General features: G+C 36.6%; 3 protein-coding genes across 5 annotated transcripts; 2 read left to right on the top strand and 1 right to left on the bottom strand.

Moving 5' to 3' along the window:
* Positions 1 to 7,968: 7,968 nt before the first annotated feature.
* Positions 7,969 to 8,586, top strand: LOC147487295 (uncharacterized). Its single transcript, XM_086574003.1, has one exon. The coding sequence runs from the start codon at positions 7,969 to 7,971 to the stop codon at positions 8,584 to 8,586; it is 618 nt and encodes a 205-aa protein (XP_086430129.1).
* A 4,989-nt stretch (positions 8,587 to 13,575) lies between these two features.
* On the top strand, positions 13,576 to 14,576 carry LOC147487294 (uncharacterized). Its single transcript, XM_086573096.1, has one exon. The coding sequence runs from the start codon at positions 13,959 to 13,961 to the stop codon at positions 14,418 to 14,420; it is 462 nt and encodes a 153-aa protein (XP_086429222.1). The 5' UTR covers positions 13,576 to 13,958; the 3' UTR covers positions 14,421 to 14,576.
* Positions 14,577 to 15,083: 507 nt separating this feature from the next.
* LOC147487293 (uncharacterized) lies at positions 15,084 to 19,118 on the bottom strand. Of its 3 annotated transcripts, none has more exons than XM_086573093.1 (5): positions 18,991 to 19,118; positions 18,092 to 18,275; positions 16,531 to 16,712; positions 15,625 to 16,419; positions 15,084 to 15,502 (listed from the first exon to the last, which is right to left on the bottom strand). In XM_086573093.1, the coding sequence occupies exons 2-5, from the start codon at positions 18,261 to 18,263 to the stop codon at positions 15,389 to 15,391; spliced, it is 1,263 nt and encodes a 420-aa protein (XP_086429219.1). In that variant the 5' UTR covers positions 18,264 to 18,275; positions 18,991 to 19,118; the 3' UTR covers positions 15,084 to 15,388. The 3 variants fall into 3 exon arrangements, with proteins under 3 accessions (XP_086429219.1, XP_086429220.1, XP_086429221.1); XM_086573094.1 differs by having other exon boundaries at positions 18,984 to 19,076; XM_086573095.1 differs by lacking the exon at positions 18,991 to 19,118 and having other exon boundaries at positions 18,092 to 18,890.
* Between the last annotated feature and the right edge of the window lie 1,690 nt (positions 19,119 to 20,808).

Below are 20,808 nucleotides of genomic sequence, written 5' to 3'. Positions count from 1 at the left end.
ATACTGTTTGGATGATATTTACAAAAATGTGTTAGCTGAGAAAGACTCATTTGCAGTTTATAGTTGTGTTATTTGTTTTGATATTTGGGCATACCTTCACATCCCCTCTCGTGGGGCTCGTAGGGCATTGAATGGTAAATTCCCAAGAATACTTGATTGGGTTCAGTTGCCTCCCAAGAACTTACATCTCCAGACCTGGAAGAAGAAGCTCGAGCCTCTTAAGGGTAAGGTTGTTGCCTTTGACACTTTGGATATTGAAGAAGAAGAAATGAATGAAGATGTAATGAAGGTGGCTTTCAACCAACAGGCCACACAAAGTGCTGCTTTGGTTTCAGAGGAGATGCTTGAGAGACAGGCACAAAGCAATTGGAGAAGAGTTTGGAGGATGCTAAAGAAGTCGGTATGTGAGTAGGGAAATCACTATGAAACAGTTTGGTGGATGCTACTTCTTCTATTTTGTGTTTAGTGAAACAGATAACTTCTTCTATTTTGTGTTTAGTTGTCTAATTTTAGTATGGTAGTTCCAACATTGTTAATATCATTTTGTGGTGCCGTTAATATCATCAGCGTCGAATTTGTGATGGAATTTGTTATTCATTGCTTCATGCTTTCATGGAGTGATGAGTTAAATTTGTAGTGAAGCATTTTTTATGGAATTTGTTGCTGATAGTTCCTGCAATGCAATACGGTTATTGGAATATTTTGTTTCATCAAACATTTGTGTATAGTTTAGGCGGGAAATATTTTGGGCGGGAATAGTTTGGCGCCAACACCACTTGGGCTGGAAAATAGTATGTTTTTACTTTATAAGTACAAAATGGGGTTGACTTCCTTGGTCCATCCCATTTCTCTTTCTCTTGTTTTTCTCGTTCGAAATGGGTGGGGGTGAGGATTCTACCAAGAATACAAATGTTGGTTCATCATCAACCAACTATGGTAAATGTTTTGAGTGTGGGGAAATTGGGCACTAGAAGATCAACTAATTGTCCATGGGCAACTACACACTGTCCGCTATGCTCAAGTACGAATATGAGGTATGGTGTAAGTACGAAGCCACATAGCCTAGGAAGAAGGTATCTCTCATGCAGGGCCAATCCATGCAAGGGTTTTAAATGGATAGATCTAGAAGGTGAAGGGACACATAAGGCTAAAGCACCTGCTAGTGAAGCAGAGGTGACAAAGGAAACCCAGTTGCAAATCACCATTGATGGTCCTATTAAAATGAAAATAGAGGACAGTGTTGATGATGTTAGCTAACTTGTAAAGAAACTATCCATTAGAGACTGACCGTATTACTGTTATAGTTACTGATATTAATATTACAAGAAGGTGTCCGTTCATTATAAGCCAAATTAATTATGAAACCAAAATTGCCAACCAAAACTATCCAAAATATCAACTCCGAAGTAAAGCCACAGGGTAACAATTTAAAACTGACATATATGCAATTGCAAGTGCCAATTTCAAACAAACAAACCAAAGCTGCCACTATTGGTGATTGGTTAAAAGGAAGATCATATGTACTCTTTATATTCAAAATCTGATGGAATCTCAGCTGAAAAATCATTCCACTCAGTATCATCACTACCAACCGTGCAAGTTGCCTTATTGTGTCCAAGACCACCACAACGCGTACACCTTCTTCTTTGCATTGGGACTCCCTCTCCTTTAGAGCGCTTTCTCTTTTTCTGTGGTCTTCCGAGCATCACCTTATCAACGGGTGGACGGATGATGATGCCATCATAAACCCAAACCCAATGTTCTTTTCCTCTTAATGGTGTCTAGTTCTCCCTATATGTATCCATCATCGTTTCTTTTGTGTACCAATGCAAGCAAAAGTCATATGCACATAGCTTACCATCATCGATTGCCTTCATAGCATGGCTACAAGGAAGACCAACCTGCTAAAAGAAACCGCATGTGCAAGTCCTCTCCAAAAGGTCTACAGTGTCAGTACGGTCTACTGATTGCACAGAGTAAACGTGCTCACTTGCCTTTGTTGCTGTGAAAGGTTTATTCGTATATCTCGACGAGATGAGCACTTCCTCAGCTGATTTGGTCAGTTTTGTCTTCAGCTTTGACGCCATCACCCGGTAGTCATAGAAATATTTCATTATGTTCAACCTTATACTATTGACAAGAGATGTCACTAGCATAGCTCTCTCTAGAAGTATCATCTTGTTCCAGCTCTCTATGTGATTTGTGTAACAAATGCCATACATTTTCATTGGAGCAAAAGCACAACACCACGACTCTTTCGGAATCTTAACAATCTTTGCGTAACCTTTGCTATCGGCACAGTAAATTTGGCTCATAAGTCTTACAAATTCTGCCTGTTCATAAGTTTCAGCAGCTCTCTTCACCTTCCCTTTTGTCTCTTACTTAGTCATACAGTTTGAAATGTGTTGTGCACAAAAGCAATGAACCGCATTAGGAAGTATTTTAGGCACGGCTTGAAGAATGCTTACATGCCTATCAGAGAGAAGAACAAAGTTTTGCTCCGTCCCAACAACAAGGTCTCTCAACTTTTCCAGAAACCAATCCCAGTGGTCATTATTTTCCTTTGGGACTATGGCAAATGCAATTGGAAACACGTGGCTATCACCATCAGCCGCGATAGCAGTTAGTATGACTGACTTGTACCTACCTGTCATGAAAGTGCCATCAATCATAATCAATAGACGAAGACATCTTTTGTAAGCTCGGACAGTGACGCCGTAGTTTACAAACAAACATTCAAACTTGTGCTCAGGGGCCGATGACGTTTGCAGCTCGGTGAAATAATCTGAATCCACTTTTTTAAGTTCTTTACAATAATTTGGCAACATTTGGCATACGGTATTGACTGAAGCTTCCCCTTATCTGCAAGCAAAAAAGCCAAACAAACATAGGTTAGTTGTTGCTACTGTTGAGTTCATCAGTTGCTGATATAGCTAAGGCAGTTACCTTCTGCATTGCAATTTCTTTTGCTTTCCAAATAACTTTATACGACACATTTTTCTGGTGTGCGCCCTTAACCTCCAACTGCAACTATTTCAGAGTCATATCAATATTGTCCCTAAGTTTCGATTTCACAACTTCTGAAACCCATTTTGCATCGGCTTGTAGATTAGTTGCAATTGTTTTATCTTGTAAATATGTATGTGCTTCTCTAAAGGTTATAATAACCCATATATCAGAACTAGTGGTCGGCTTTGCAAACAAATGAAATGTGTAACCAGGAGACTTACACTTCATATAAACCCTCTGAGGAGAAGTGCTCATACGACGCAAATCAAACATGTTTGCTATTGCGTATGACTTCATGTCTTTTATAAGATCATCCCGAGTAGGATGGTGTTGTCCTACTTTAGGAGGAACAAACTTCAGGGTCACATGAGGAGGAGTTACATCCACTTTAGCTGGTGTTTCTGGACTATGGGGAGAGCGAAGAGGATCATATCCTTGATGTAAGTCTTATGAATTGAGATCTTTCGCACCGAATAGCGTAGCATCAACCATTCCATCTATTTCAATATCAGGTTCACTTTGGCCTTCCCCATCATTAATAGTCATAGGCGTGTCTCCCAAAAAAAAACTCTTGATTACAGTTAGGAGTCGACCATACATCACAATCATCATCCAATAATTTAACTTCATCATCATCATCTTGATTACCACCATTTACTACTCTAACTTCATCATCATCATCTTGATTACCACCATTTAATACTCTAACTTCATCATCATTAGCTCCGTCTTTTACTTGTACTACTTCTTCTTCTTCAAAATTAACTTCATGTAGTATTTCAACTTCATCATCATTACCCTCATTATTGTCAATATTTTGATTCATAGAAATTCTATATTCCTCAGGGACATCCTCTATATCACCATATGGATTTTGGGAATCAAAGGCGTCATAATCAAGTTGATCAAGATCTGGTATACCATCTTGCTCATCACCATCACTGACCGTCCCTGTATTATATCAGTAATTAGCTCCCCACTATCAGCAACTTGAACTATATGTTACCTTGCAAGGTTATAGTGTGTAGTGTGTACCTTCCACAAACAGAGAAGGCGATATGACCATTTCTCTTCTCTATACTGAAGGTTCGGGTGTAACTTCAGAGGAAACACCCTCTGGCCAAATATCTATATTTCAATGAACACTCAGTAAGTTCCACACCACTATTAGCAACAGGCAAGCTATCATCTATCAACATATCCCATTGATATCGAAGACTCACTTGCCATCACCTTGTCGAATGTCGACAAGCTATGAGGTTGAATGTGTTCTTCAACGTTGTGAATCTCCACATCTTCCCATTGACGAGTCCCCACTCTCCCACTCTAGGGTTGGTCAAGGGGACTTTCTGGAAAACCAAAGATTCATAACTATCAGGAAATAAAGCATGTACCCACCCTCACTAATAATGACCTAACCAAATGGAACTGCATTACTTACCAATTGCTTCATCGACAAGTTTAAATTGGTTGATAGGACATTTCTGATGAGCTAGCACCTTCTGTTTTAGAAAAGAGTGTTTGACAGGAGAAACACTACTTGGAATCGCATCTTTCTGTTTTAAAAAAGAGTGTTTGACAGGAGAAACACTGCTTGGAATCGCGTCTTTCTTAAGCAACTCAGTAACAACTTCTTTCTTCTTAACACTAGGATGTCCATTGCTTACCACTGCTACTTCGTTGATAACCCAAACCGTCATTGTTTTTCTTGAAGGCTTTCTTTGTTTCATAATCATGTTCAAATAATCTGTTTCTTCATCAATTCGACATGGGGACTTCTTTATCAAGTATCTTATATAAAAAGTAGATCTCTTTCTCGATGACACGCCTTCCATGGTACTCATGAATCCTTCAAATGAAATACCCCCATCACAAACTCTCAATTTCACTTCGCCACAAACATACTTCATCCGGCCATACTTGTCCGCTTTCATCTCCATATTGTAGTGAATAAGAACATCAAAATAAGTACATAACCAGTAAGTATAATAAAAACAACCAAAAAGCGATGGTTACAAAGAAGTACATAACCATAAAAACTGAAAAGTAAATTCAAACATTTAAGCACAAAACCAGTTAAACTAACACTTTTATAACATTTATGACAGAATCCATCTTAAATGCCTTAATATTAAACCCAACATTAAATATAGAATCAACATGGAAACCACCAACATTCTACCACAACTATAGAATCAACAGAATCAACATGCATGGAGACGTCATAGCTGTCTTCAAAACCCTCTTCCTTGAAAGATGAAACATCAAACAAACAAAACACTAAACTACGTGGAAAACAAAACCATAGACCCAAGACCCTAGATAGCTTAAAAAACAACAAACTATACCTTTATCATGTGAATGTGTCATGTTTTCCATGTCAAATCTTAAAAAATACAAAAAGCAGAGGGACAATGACGAGGAGGAAGAAGAAACAACCAAGAAAAAATCATAAACTTTGAGCTTTTGTCTTTATTTTTTGAGGTTGGCTCAAAATACGAGGTAAAAGTTGTAAAGGTACTGACAACAAAAATCATTGAATAGTTATTGCTGATAGTTTATTAGTAAGTTGCTTCTTCATTATAGCAACCACAGATACTATAACATGTTTTAATTAACGTGTTTTCTTGATCAAGATCCAACGGTTGTCCATCACTATAAAGTCAAACTCATCAGGTACAATATGCGCAATAGCTAAATAGGGGAGAGAGAGTGTTGTGTTGTTCACGTGGGCATTGGCATAAAATAAGGACAAGGGCAAAAGTGTCCAAAATTAAGTTGAAAAGTCAAAATTAGAGTGGTTATTACTTGGGAACAAATCTCTACACTATATGATAGCCGGGTTTGTAGGAACCACACTTCTCAACCGAACAGTGTATTTATAATCTCTTAATTTTAAGATTTTAGAACCACCTCCCTACATTTATTTAAATTACATCTCTCCTATTTATTAATTACAATTGGCTCCCTGATCTCTATTAAAATTGAACCACCTCCTTCTTCAATAATTTTAGGATAGTCTTCTTAATTTAAAAGCTAAAATTTATGTATATGAATTATATATCTTCCCCATTTTTAGAAAATTGTTTCTCTTTTCTTAGTGAGAGATTCACAAAAAATTGTTTCTCTTTAGTTTTTTTAACAATTTTCATTTTAGTTCTTTACAATTTGGCGAACTGATGCGTAGCACAGGACACATGCTAGTTGACATTATGGGTTACTACTTGGGAAATTACCCTATTCCCTCTAACTACCACATAGTTCAAGCTCAATCAAACCCATTTATAGAGCCATGGGGCCGGGGTTTACCTTCACATAAGTAATTAACTATTGTTGTTAGCTAATTTAATCCTAAAATTTGCCGCCAAGTCAGCTGCAAGGTTCAACTCACGCCATGTAATGGTAAAGGATAGAGCATTCAGCTTGTTCGTGGTAGCACACCATTTTTCTTTTAACTGCCAAGGTACTTGATTAGTATTGAAGGCAGCAACTGCAGCTTTGGAGTTTGATTCAACCCAAATAGATTTGAATCCTTTATTCACAGCCGTTTCAACACCCGGCCTCAAGCATAGGAGTGCATTCTGCAACATAACTAGTCATCAGTCAAATGTTTCTGCAGTAAACAAATTCAAAAGCACCTTGAATTTCCTACACTAACACCCACATCAGCGAGCAGGCCCTGTATTTCCCTTAGCAGCTCCATCTGTGTTGAGTTTAAGCACCCCATTCCCAGGTAGACTCCATGAGCATGGTTGGATAACTTGGATTCGAGCTAGGTGCCTTTCTTAGTTTCCCTTCAATGCCTCAGTTATGTAAATTATCTTTGTCCTACAAATTGCTGAAACTCTTAGATAGAGAGGCAGTGTTCAGCACTTGAGCAAGTGAGCAGTAACAAAAGACTTGCAAAATTATCTAGGTTTTTATTTACATTTATTAAAGAACTCTATTGTAATTAAGTACATATTGTATATATATTTCCCAATCATAGAGCGACACGTGGTGACCACATTTGGTATTGGATACTGTCGCAAGTAATGAAAGATTAAGAAAATAACACAAAGGATTGGATTTGACGTGTTTGGTGCCATTGTGGCTACCTACGTCCTCTAGAGAAGAAAGAGGAGTTTTATTGTTTTTGTACGTCTCAATAGAGGTCACAACGCCAACCATTTATAATTACAATCGATTGAAAGTTTCTAAAGGTGGAACATTCTCTTATATATGGTAACCTACAATTGATTAAGAGTTTCTGAAGGTGGAACATTCTCTTATATATGTTAACCTTTCAGGACAACGTATCAATTTTGATAAGTCATCAATTCTTTTTAGTCATAATTTACATCCTAGAGACCTAGACTAAGAAAAATTGTTGCTAAAGTGTTAAAAAACCCTATGTCTAATCACAATAATAAATATTTAGGCATTGATTTTAATCCTTCAAAACCTCATAAGTTGATGGTGCGACCCTACTGAGTATACCAAGAGAAAAAAAAAATTGTTTTACAAATCTGAATTCAGGAGTCTGCATAGAAGATCTTGTTGCTCAAGTGGAAGAATTAAGAACTACATATTCAGTAAAGTCAGAATCTTTGGGTTCATTTCTAAGAGGGTTTCACTTTAATCCAGTTCTTGTTTGATTTAGTAAGATGATTGTGGCGTTGGGAGAGGAGTCACCTTTTGGGGAGTTGTAGGTGGTCAATTGCTACAAGTCACTACATACTCCTGCCATCACAGGTATCTCATCTACACAGGTACACATCTTTCACTGATTTCAAAGACAAAGATCAGAATTTTGTTGGCGTCTTTCAACGGTATGTACCTGAGTTGTGGTTCGGCTGGATTATGATTGTTCTTGGAGTTCTTTTTTGCTTTTGGACAAGTTTTTGTGTAAGAGGTTTCTGGTTCATAGGTCGTCTGACCAACTCCATAGCTATGATGATGACTATGAATTGTCGCAGGATGGATACCAATTCGACGATTCAAATAATAAAGGATCTCGTTTGTGAACATCAGCCAGATGTATTGTGTTTTTCAGAGACAAAGACGGATGAGAGGAGAATGGAAGTGGTAAGGAAAGAGCTGAAGTATCAAGGTAATTTCATTTTACCAGCAGAAGGTACTAGAGGAGGGCTTACTATACTATGGAAGGAAGGCATGCATACAATTGGAAGTGCTGGCGCAACTCAAAATCATATCACAAGTAAAGTTACCAACTTTGGTTATGATGGTGATTGGTATTTTACTCTTGTATTTGGTGAGCCTGCTTCATGTAGAAGAAAGAAAGTTTGGGATGAAATCAGGGATTTTGCTCCATGTATCCCTGGTCCTTGGATGTTATTCGGGGACTTCAATGTTATTTCTAGCTTGAATGAGAAATCTGGTGGTCATAGTGTCTTGAATAAAAGTATGCATGATTTTAATGATTTTATAAGTGACTTGGGATTGATTGACTTAGGTTTTAGGGGTCCTAACTTTATCTGGTCTAATAATAGGTCTTTTAATAATCATATTTTTGAAAGACTTGATCGTGCACTTGCTTTTGGTTCTTGGTTTGCTACTTTCCCCAGGCTAGTGTAAAAATAATTCCCAATGTGTCTTCAAATCATTATTTGATTGGCTTTAATTATTTGTTTGAGTAATGTGGAACCATCATATCCCCTAATAAACCTTTAAGGTTTTGTGAGATGTGGTTGAGATATGAGACTTGTAAAGAGGTTATTCAAAATGCATGGTGCTTTGTAGACAGGAAAGATTATTGGAGGGATGGTGTCACAAAGAATATGAGAGTTACAAGAGATAAGCTACAAGACTAGAACAAGAAAATCTTTGGGAATGTTTTTTTCAGAAATTAGAAGAGTCAAGAAGTAGTTAGAAAAAATAATGACTGGAGAAATAAACGAGTGGAAATATAATAAGATAATGGAACTAAGAGCAAGGCAAGGCCCAAGGAACTATATTAACTATAAAAGATAGTTTATGGAGGCAAAAGTCGAGAAATAATTGGATAAAAGACTACGTTAGAAACACAAAATATTTTCATTTGTCTACAATATATAGAATAAGGAAAAATAACTTAACATAAGTAAATTGAAAGATGATGAAGGTGTATGGAAATAGGGGAGAGAGAATGTCGGGGAGACAATCAATGAGTTCTTTTCAGAACTTTTCACTACAAGTAAACCCTGAACCCAACAATGAAATTCTCAATTTGTTTAAACTATAATTACAATAGAGAGAATAATATCTTAATTGCAACACTTTCTGCTGGTGAGATTTGGGATGTTGTAAAGAAGATGGGAGCCCTAAAAGCACCTGGTCCAGATGGATTTCAGGGTGTTTTTTTTCCAGAGCTGTTGGGAGATAGTTGGAGAGATTGCTATTGATACTGTGAAGAATTTTTTTATGTTTGGAATTCTTGAACCCAATTTAAATGAAACATTTATATCTCTCATACCAAAAATACCCAATCCATATCACATAGTTAAGTTTCGACCTATTAGTCTCTATAACTTCGTTTACAAGATTATTTCTAAACTTCTTGCTAACATACTCAAAACACATCTTCATAAGATTGTTGATAAGCGCTCAAAACTATAGTTTAAACTAGGGGTGGGCAATGGGCCGGGTCGGGCTAGTCCGGCCCTAAACATTTAAAGCCCTTCAAATATTAGGGCCGGGTCGGCCCGGCCCTAAAGTCAGCATAGGGTCGGGTCGGGCCAGGTCACAAGTCTAAACCTCAAGCCCTTACCCTACCCTAAGCCCTCTTTAAAGGCTTTAGGGCCGGGCCTATATATTTTCTTTTTTTTTTACTACATGGGTTTAAAACTCATTTATATTACAAAATGTACAATAATCTACAAACTCAAAGTCCAACCAATCTAGTAATAATCTGTATAAGTCCAAAAATTTAAAATCGCCAAGATCCACAATCTAATGAACTCAAGTACATCGAGAGTTCGAATTTGTTCTTCCTTGTACTCAAACCTCACTAAAATTACATTTTAAATTGAAATACATAGACAAATAATTATATTATCATTTTAAATGAAGAAGTAATAGATATAAAAAGAAACATAATAGTTTTTGTTAGGGTCATGGAAGTTGTTAAACTATTTGTAATATCATAAATTATTTCTATAATAGATTCAAACAAATATAATATTACCTTTCTTCTAATTTAAAAGTGATTCAAGCTTTGTATATGGAAATGAAAATATTGGCTTTTGAACAAGTGATGGAGAAAGGTTTGAGATTACAAATGTCATTTTTCTGACAAAGGTTGTTTTTTGGTTTCTATGTTACAAATGTCTGCTCTGTATTTTGCTTTAATGGTGTGGAAGGAAATCTTTAGTTTTAGACTTGGCTTGGATGTGAATAAAAATATAATTTATAAGAAATAAGTGAGAAAAGAAATTGAGAATAATAAGTTATGGACTTTGACTTGATGATCAAAGGAATAAAGTCTTATTTTTTATTAGGCTAGTGCTCATTGTTCTTCATGGCTGTTAAGTTGACAAGTTTTTGTTATATAAGACAAGTTATTGGAAGTACCCTTGGGTGTAAGTGATAAATTACAAAGAACAATGTTATTTTAATTGAAAATATTTAACAAAGAGTTGGACAATTATGGTATGTGTATTTATAGTGAAAGTGTGAAACAGGGCCGGTTAGGGCTTGGTTAGGGTCGGGCTAATGAGGGATGAATTAGGGTCGGGCCTATGTTTTAGAATCTTAGCCCTAGCCCCCGCCCTCTAGAAGGCATTAGTAGCCAAAGACAAGACTACCCTAAACTCTGTGAGGGCTTTAGTTGTGAGGGCTTTATAGGGCTTAGGGTCGGGTCGGTCAGGGCCGGGTTAGGGTCATTAGGGCCAAATTCCCACCCCTGGTTTAAACCCCCTTAATAGTATTCTACTTAGGCCAATTATGTTATTAATAACATGAGTTTATTACTATTTACTTGTTTTTATGTATTTCAAGTTTTGGAGTTGAATAAGTGTTGAAATGATGTCAATTGAGCACGAAAAGAAGCTAAATTGATTGCAAGGTGAGAATCATGAAGAAAGGCCAAGATTTATGAAGAAAAAGTCCTCAAAAGCCCAAGTCAAGTGACTCAAGTGAAAGTCAACTCGAAATAGAAAACTGCTGAAAAGTCAACATAACTTAAAATGGGCATATCTTTGGATTTAGAGCTCTGATTGAGGCCTATTTTATATCCAAATAACTTTCTCTGAAATAGCTTTCTAATGGTTCAAGCCTCGACCCATTTGGAGCAGTACAAGTCATCGAAGTGGGTGCACCAGTAAAACACTACAGATTTGGCTTAAGTTAAATTCTATGTATTGGACCCTAGTGTGATTTTAAAACCCATGAGCCTATAGAGAAATAGAATTTCGAGCACGACATGTAAAACCCTACTTGTTCTCTATAAAAGTAGAGGTTAACTTCAAGTCTAAGTATCAATTAATTAGTTTACTTTTTAGGGTTAGAATTAGAGTTTATATCCTCCATTAAAATACTTTCAAGTTATTATTCAATTCAATTTCTTCTTTGCATTATGTCTTCTTCTTATTCTTTTATTCATGATAGTCCCATGAATCAAAGCTAAATCTCCATTAGAGAGGGTTTGAATGAAGTTTTGATGAGGACTTGATATATTAATGTAGAGTAGTTGTTATAGAGGTTCAAGCCTAGATTTCTCTATTTAGAAATAAGTAAAATTAATTTAGACTAGAAGATAGTTAATTCGCCATGAGAATGGGAACAAACTTCCTCTCATTCTAATTAGACTAGAGATATCATAAGTAATTAGGAAACATTAAAGGCCTAACCTTTATGTTTGAACCTTGTGTGAAAAATAAAGATTAGGGTTTTGCAACAATTTTATGTTAGCATGTTAGGAAAACATCAAAGTGGATTTCAATCTCTCTCTAATTTTCTCTATTTGATTCACATATTTTATTTCTTAGATAAAATAGTTTAAGTTTTAATCAATAGCATAATCATAGTTTAATTCATCTCTCAACATATTATTACTCCTACCTTGTTCCTCTTGATTTAAATAGTTGAATTCTAATTAGTCTTGTTAATTTAAGAGTGGATATGAACTTTTACTAGATCTATATTACTTGATAGTATAGATAGAGAGAGAGAGAGAGAGTAGAGTATTGATTTAATAACGTGTTTATTAGATTAGGTATTAGTGTTTATGCATTAATATTGTGCTTACCAAATTCGTGGTTATCAAATAGCGCCGCTGCCATCTTAAATATATTAAGACAAGGATTTTATTGTTTGCATCAAAGGGACAATCCCCCATTCTCAACCCACCCACCCTTTTAATTTTTCATTATTGTTTTTCGTGTTTTTGTTACTTTTTAACTTGATATTCTTACTGTTGATTTTTTTCAGACAGCCGGTTGGGGCATACGACTAATGAAAAGTTGTCCAGACGTCTGTGAAAATCATCCTTGAAAGTATATATTAGAAAAAAGTCAGCTGAAATTTAAAATGTTTCAACATCCAAGTATCCAACAATCATAAGAAAAACGTTTTGAGATAATTTCTTTTGAGAAATTCGTTTACCACTAGGTTTGATCAAAACATATGTATTGATATTAGAGATTCGTTTACTCTTAATAAGCGGTCACCTATAAATTTGAAAGATTTAAAAGAAATTGAAATAAAAGTCTCTTCATATATATAAATATATATATATTGGAACAAGGATATTTTTTCCACTGCCTAACAGTCTAACTTTCACTAGGTTCACGTACTTCAACATATTGCAGATTTTGGACCGCAACAAGAATTGGTACATTGACGATCATATCGTAATTTGGAACAAACCTTTTAATTTTTCAAAATGTTGCCTAGAGTTACTGGCTGGTTCTTCAAAATATGGATAAAAGGGTTGTACTTAAAGGCAATATGGATAAAAGGGAACGTAAGGTGTAGATAATTTGACTATTACCGCTTATGAATGAATGATAACCTATTGCCTTATTGGTCCTATAGTCTGGGGTAAATTCTCCCATCGGGCCATTGTCGTATTGGGATAATGTCATTTTGTTCCTAATCTGGCAGCAACTCAGTGTAAAAAGTTATTTACATTATTCCACTAACTGCTGACAAAATGTATTGTGTTACAATTTGTCTCCGAATTGGAAATACATTGAAATTATCATGGGCGAATTAGAAATTTACCCAAAAAATTAAGAATGATCCATATTGGTGAAAAGAAATACAACGTGCATTCCAATATATATACTTCGACCAGTTTGCATAACAGATGTCATCCTACTACAACACACTTAGACTTGGCAATAAACAATGTTGGGTGCTTTTTATGAATTGTTAAGTGTACTCTTAATCATAGATTCATAGGTTTTGACATGAAATTGGTAGTGTGGTGCGTGGGTGGTTGAGTGATGTGTCCTATGCTTTTGAAAGCGTGAAGCTATTTTTCCCCTCCAAGGCTCCAATAATAGGGCGTGTGGACAATGTGAACATAGAAAAGAATAAAGGGAGTATAAGCTAACTGAGGGTGTGAGTTGACTCCACCTAGTTGGTTGCATGATTCTGTAACTCCTCTGTTTAAAGTTTAAGTATGAATGAAAGTTTCCGATAAAAAAAAAAAACAGAGGGTGTGAATTGAAACCATGGCTTCTAAATTGAAGTCAAAAATGGACAGAGTACGTGCTTATCTACTTTTGATTTATAACTTTGTTTCTTTGAAATTGCATGGACACGAGTCAACTCCACTACAACCACTATCACCACCATTATCACTACTGGTCTACTTTACTCCATGAGGAGAACCTACTAGAAAAAAGTAGCCAATGGTCAGAGACTTAAACCTATAAATATGTGGTCGTCTTTGATGTTTAGTTGCATTGCTTTCTTACAAAATTCATAGGGAATAATACAGTTAAAACATTTGAATTGTGAACATGGCGAGCTCAAGAGTGTTAGCCTTTGCATTGTTGGTATTGATACTTGTTGACCTTTCCCTTGCTGCTAGGCCTATTGGCAAAACTTTGGGTAATGGTGGAGGTGGAGGTGGAGGTGGAGGAGGGGGTGGAGGAGGCGGCAAAGGTGGTGGTTCCGGATATGGGTCTGGAAGCGGGTCTGGATATGGCTCTGGAATAGCTGGTGGTGGCCGAGGTGGTGGTGGTGGTGGGGGGGGAGGAGGTGGTGGCGGTGGATCCAGATCCGGATCAGGGTCAGGATCAGGATACGGGTCTGGGTATGGTTCAGGGAGTGGTAAGGGTGGTGGTGGCGGTGGAGGCGGCGGCGGCGGCGGCGGAGGTGGGGGTGGGGGTGGGGGTTCAGGCCAAGGCTCAGGATATGGAAGTGGTTCAGGTTATGGATCCGGCTATGGTGGTGGGAATGATGGTGACGGTGAACCATGAGTCAGTAGTATCTATGTTGAGTCAGTATTTATGTAGTCCGTATTGTTGTAATAATCTACACCGAATAAGCTTATCACCAATATTTTATACTACGATTGTATATAGATTGAAAATGTAACAATAAACATTGGCTTCTCTGTGCTTTACTTGCATATATATTCAGGTATCAGTTAAATTACTGACTGAATGATTTTGAAAATATTGATTTGAAACAGAACAAGTGTTCCTGCTTACATTTTAAAATCCTTGGGACTGAAAAAGCAAACTTTCATCTGGCATATACAGGTAAGAAATTGCTAATTGGAGACAATGCAAGGCATATATCAATGACAAAACAATTGAACGTCATCATTACTTAAGAACCTTCACTCCAGAAACTATCGTGAGGTTGCAAGTGTGAACTCTCTCTCCCCCAGAAAACGTTTGAGGTGCTTGTGAATTGACCAGAGACAATTAACTTGTGTTGTGTTAGAAAATGTTAATAATCGATGTATGTGTGTCTGCAAATAAAATGGATCTCCTTTGCACATTGGAGCAAACAGTCTCCTGAGCACCTTAATCGAGAACCAAGTTCCACTACATGCAGAGTTTTGTAGCAAGATTAAAGATTGACAACACTTACGAGCTATTATAGTAGACTGACAGTTCAAAATAGAGTAAGGATTGACAACGCTTTGAACTTATTGTAGTAAGACTTCTCAGTAAATCCAGATTCAAACGCAACAAAATTTGAGAATACCAGAGGAAGAGCAGAAGAAACTCTTGCTACATAGTTATGCTATAATGATCAATTCCACCTTATGCAGTTAACGGTGCTAACTAAGCACTGGAGCCTGGTGGTGAGCCTAGGGGCTAGGTAATGGGCTTAGATGACACTAGGTGTGTGCCTAAAAGGTCTTACGCGTGAGGCGCTTGGGGCGAGCCTTTCACTGTGTTCCTGCGTAGTGTCCACACTGCAAGAGCTTGTATCAATCAGAAATGAAGAATATGTTCTGAAGATATACCAGCTTCTTTTCCAATGCAGTGGTCTTTTGAAATTGTTTCATCGAAAAAGCCTTTACCTCATCTAGTTCTTGCCTTAACTACAACAAGACATCAAAAAAAATTACCATCACCATAATGAGCAATCAGTCAACTGAGAAAGGAAAAAAAAAAGTAATATTTGGCGAATCAAATGTATCAAGAGTATCCACAATCTTAATACCTGATTTATTATGGACTGGGTATCGGATGAATTAAAGAAGACATCTTCAAACTTGTCAAGCGCTGAAGGTTGTGCTGGAGCAGGTCCATTCGCTGAATATGCGTTGCCCGTCCAGCAAAGAAAAGCATCTTCAATGTATTCCTTGTGATTCAACTTTTCCCTGTGAAAAACCAGTTCTTGCAGCTTGCAGTGAATGCATTCCTCTTCATGTTCTATTGATTCTTTATCTGATTGGGTTTTTGATATCTGCTTTACTTCCAGGTTTTCTTCAACCCAGTTGCCTTCACTTCTTTTATTCGGATCAGAGTTTTCTTTAAAAAGAGAGGCCCATGTGCCTGTAGAACCACGCAATTCAGCTGGTGTTCTAAATTTCATTTTGGAAAATTCAGTTTCGTGTCTGCTATCAAAATTAGGAACCACTGCATTAAGAGGTCTCAGCATAGGTGCCATAGGATCAGAGTTGTCTTTGGAAAGGGAAACCAATTTGGGTGTAGAATGGGGCAATTCAGCTGGAAATTTAAATTTCTTATTGAAGTGTTGATCTTCATGTCGTTTGTGTGGACTAGGAACCGCTTCTTGAAGAGGTTTCACAGTACGTGCTTTAAAGGACAAGGCAGTAGAGGAGCTAGTTATGGCTGAGATTTCAAACAGTGAAACTAGTTGGGCAGTCTGTGTGAGGTTAAGCTCAAAACGGAAATGGCCCTTCTGGCCTTCCTTGTAGTAGTTCTTACTTAGAATTTGGCTGTACTGCTCCTCGGACAGGAACTGGCACTGCTTCCTAATACGAACACGTACCTTGGCAAGGCAAATATTATAAAGTAAGAAAACAGCAATCCTTTCTTCACGGGAAAACAGTATACATGGACAGAGAGCTAAGGAAGGCTAGGGAAACTTCCACTTTGATACCTGCGCAGGATATGGAGTTCTATCAGAACCATTTTCCGTCCATCCATATGGGTTTATATCCATCCTGCCATGGCTAGCAGCCTCATAAATGCCATGCAAATTTCTATCACTATAGTTGAATAAGAATAATGGCAACCCTGGCTCAATATTTTTTACATATGAAAAATGTATAGCCGGTAACCCTGCAAAACAAAAATTGAAAAGTTGACAAAGACTCGAAATGCTTGAGCCAAACAACAGAACAATTTCAAAAATTAAATAAGACAAAGCTTTCTTTCTTTTTTGTAACTAATAAGACAAAGTGTTTCAATGTAACCAAATACAAAAGACGGAAGAATTTGAAAAAAAAAAAAAAAAAATGTTCTGGAAGGAATATACTCGTATTTGCGCATTCTAATGGTAACTATGCTGAACTTGGATAAATAGACACGAAGAAAAATGATTTCCAAATTATTTCTAATAATCTAATAATGATATTGTCATATAATATCGATTTTGTCTCAAATTATCATATTGTAAAACATACAAGGCAGACAATTAGCTACATTATTTCCGAACAAAATTAGCAAATAATTGGTGACATCTCAAATACTCAATAACTTTGATGTCAGCCAGCTGTATCTGAAAGTATATTTCTAAGTTCAGTCAATGAAGTGTATATATTAGTAACCATCAGAAATTGCAAAACAAATTTCATGAAAAGATAGAAAATGGTACTATTTGGAACGATCTAGCAAATAGCGATTCTAGGCCAAGGAGAGGGCAGAGGCTGGCCACCACCTAGCGCCTAGGCACCTCCTAGTGTTCTAAAATCATACATGATTTAGTAGAGTCAGCAGGCAAATCAAGTTCCATAACAGATTATTGATGTCAATAAAAGCATATAATCCCAATCTTTTCAACGTATACAACTGAGATCTTCACAAAATCACTTGTAATAACACTGAAAGACCACTTGCAAAGTAAACAGTTGCCATGAGAAAGTAAATCGGTCACAAAATAAAGTTGCAGAAGACTTCAGATAAAAAAGCACAGCATACGGAGAATTTAATGAAGACTACGAGATATTCCTTCAAGCCTCTCACATTAAGATAATTTATATATATCAAAAGGTATGAGCATCTCCTAAAAGGATGTTCCAATTATGGATTTGTTTTCAACTAAGAGAACAGAGAAATCTTCATAACATCTGGCTCCCTGGCAACTAATCTCCATTAAGAAAGTTGTATTCTATCTAGACATTCCAATGAATCTGAATACAACCTTAGTTACTGTATCTGTTGTTAAAATAAATTGCAAGATAATGGAGTATATAGCACTATCCGATTATTTTCTATGAAGAATGTCCTTGGCTTTTGTAATCTCAGACCGTATTAAAATTCAACTTATGGGAGTTGTCCTTATACTTGTTACATTTATGACTTTTTCAGTATCACTGTTATAATGCATATATATAAGTCCGGTTAGAAGAAGGATAAAAAGAGATAAAGGGGTGTAGAGACCAAGTAGGAATGTTGTCAGTTGTCACTACCATAATACGAAATTAAACAAAGATACTAACCGAAGATCTGGTTTGTAAGGCACTCATTGATAGTGTAGTGCGTACAGCCGAAGATAACGCCACCAAGATCCTTCTTCTTCAAATTCCATGCAGGTGCACTGCTATTAACAGTAGGTGGATGTTTAATCGCTTCACCCAAGGTATGTGTCTCTGTTTTCCTTCCAGCTCCCATTCTGTTATTAAACTAAAAGCAATATATAGCACAACATCTTTAATAATCGCATTAACAAGGATGACAACTACCACACAAAATATTAGTACAACACCAAAGAAATAATATAAATTCAAACACAGATGAAAATTTCCAGAAAGCTTATACTCTTTACTGTTAATGTAATGCATTGTACTGAATAATAGGGTTTCGAGAAATTTAAAGTATTGATCACAATCACTCCAAAGTCATGTTCATAGAAAACAAATCAATCTAACATATTTTAATTAGATTCGCCCATCATATTTCATGTAAATTTATACAAACCAACAAACAGAAAAAAATAAAGAAATATAAACCTGTATTTTCAAAAGAAAATTTGCATTCATTATTAGATACATAAAAATATGTCAACTATTCAAATCACAAATGCATCACTACTAATAAACATCTAAATCTTTTTAGAAGAAACAAATATAAATCACATATCATAATCATCATCAATGAATAACTTACAAAAACAATAATGTATTTAGATATATCTTACAATCATATCATATCATAATCATTATTAGATATCATGCATTTAATCAATGAGAACAAAGAAAAAAACTAATAAATAGAGCACAGCATGTAATGATCAAATAATGGTCAGTCTAAAGTCTAAACTAAACTCGTGATGAAAAGAGAAATGAAGTGCATGAATAAAAAAAAATGTAAACGAGAAGAGTAAAAAGAGACTTCTCACTCTAAGCAACAGGTGATCTTCCAGAAAGAGAGAGAGAAATGAGTAGCAGCCTAACGGACGACTGCGTTCTAAATTTTAAAGTACAACTGACTGGCAGACTGACAGTTTGAAAGTTGAATAGCCGCACGTGTAGTGGGATCTAATCAAATAATCTAGTATGGTCTTTAGTTAGATAGACTCGGTGGAGGAACATGCATGTTACTCAAGACTCAAGTCATATAATCTACAGTAGGTTGTTGTTGGACACTTGGACTTATGTGTGTCCAAGGCAACATCACTTTTTTCTCTTTTATACATGTGCAATTAATTACAAGCATGTTCTGAAAGTAAAATGTAAGGTGAACATTAGTCAAGTATGCAGAGTCGATATTAGCATTGTTCCACGTTGATTCAATAAATTACAAGCAAATTCTTTCTAAATGATATATGATGCCACCTCTCCGGGCTCTCACTATTTTCCCTTGCCTTGTACAGTTGTACCTCTACCTGTTTATTTTAATTTCCATACTCATCCATCTTTATATATATATACCTTGTGAGAGCACAGTACAATACACATTTCATCTAAACCAATCAAAATGAAACTCATCATGGCAAGACAAGTTGGAACCAGCCTCCTTCTTCTGTATATGTTGATAATTCCAGGTTTAGTATACATTTGCTCACCCATTTTTTCTTGTTTTAAGTTAAATCAACACCTACAGATCATGTTATTAATAAATTTTGTTAGTTCATATGATCATGTGATGTTATAGCATTATTTTGCATGAAATTTTCATCTATATAGACTTTAAAATTGCATGCTATGATGCCATAACTAATTGATTCAGCAGTCAGCAGTTGTGAACAACAAAAATTTCGTACCAGCAATGTATGTGCTTCTGTCCATAAGGTTTTGCTGATGTAGTGGTGATCACGTAATTTGAATTTCAGGACAATCAACCCTCAGACTCTGGTATTATAACAACTGCAGTGGCTCAGTGTGGCATGGTGTTGGGGATTACACCAATACCAATCGGTTCCCCCACTACACAGATAACTTGTATGAACACACTTCAACTCCAGATAAATCTCAAATATCACAAACTACCTATACTAACATGCCCAACTCGCTAAAACAACTATTAACAAATGATAATAATGTAAAAAAGTTAGAAAAGCAACAAACCACAACACAAAGATTTACCGTGGTTCGCCAATGATGCCTACTTCCACAAGAGCCGGTTCTTAATAAAGTAGGAAGGAAGATTACAATCTCTCCTTACGGTCTCTCACCTTACTAGATCACTCTTATCTCTTTCTGTGGTTGTCTCTCTCAGAAAGGTTATCTCTCTTTTGTTTTAGTGCGGATTCCAATCCTTCCGACTTTGTTTGGTTCGTAGGGTTAGTTTTTCCAAAACCTTGATTTTGGTTTTATCTCCAAAACCAAATTCGCTGCATCTAGCAAGGCCCACAAAATTTATGCGAGCGCTGGCGCTCGCCTTTTGAGCGAAGTCGCTACCAAGACTGAGATCGAGCGCTGGGCCACTTTGAGCTGGTCGCCTCTATGTTATTGGAGCTCGAAGCGAAGTCGCGCTTCTATCGAGAAATCGACTCGGTTTCTCTCCTCATGTGAGGGATAACTCCAACAATCTCCCCTCCCTTAACGGTGAGGGGCTACCTCCATGCAATTGCCAAATCAACGAGGGAGTGTCGCGCCATTCCGCAATAGCACAACAAACATCAAACTTACCTTCGGTAAGACTTTGGTCATCATATCCCACCCGTTCTTTGTCGGTATGGATCTTCTCGATACACAAATGCTTGTCTTCGAAAGTA

Source organism: Coptis chinensis, chromosome 7 (assembly GCF_015680905.1).
Source record: "Coptis chinensis isolate HL-2020 chromosome 7, ASM1568090v1, whole genome shotgun sequence".
In the NCBI taxonomy this organism is placed as follows: Eukaryota; Viridiplantae; Streptophyta; class Magnoliopsida; order Ranunculales; family Ranunculaceae; genus Coptis; species Coptis chinensis.
This window is presented reverse-complemented; position numbering and strand designations above follow the sequence as displayed.

Coding starts and splice junctions, on each gene's coding strand:
- LOC147487295 (XM_086574003.1), top strand. CDS start 7,969: ATGGATACCAATTCGACGATTCAAATAATAAAGGATCTCGTTTGTGAA.
- LOC147487294 (XM_086573096.1), top strand. CDS start 13,959: ATGGCGAGCTCAAGAGTGTTAGCCTTTGCATTGTTGGTATTGATACTT.
- LOC147487293 (XM_086573093.1), bottom strand. CDS start 18,263: ATGGGAGCTGGAAGGAAAACAGAGACACATACCTTGGGTGAAGCGATT. Junction 16,420..16,530: donor GAACTCCATATCCTGCGCAG/GTATCAAAGTGG, acceptor TGCCTTGCCAAG/GTACGTGTTCGTATTAGGAA. Junction 15,503..15,624: donor CCCAGTCCATAATAAATCAG/GTATTAAGATTG, acceptor GTCTTGTTGTAG/TTAAGGCAAGAACTAGATGA.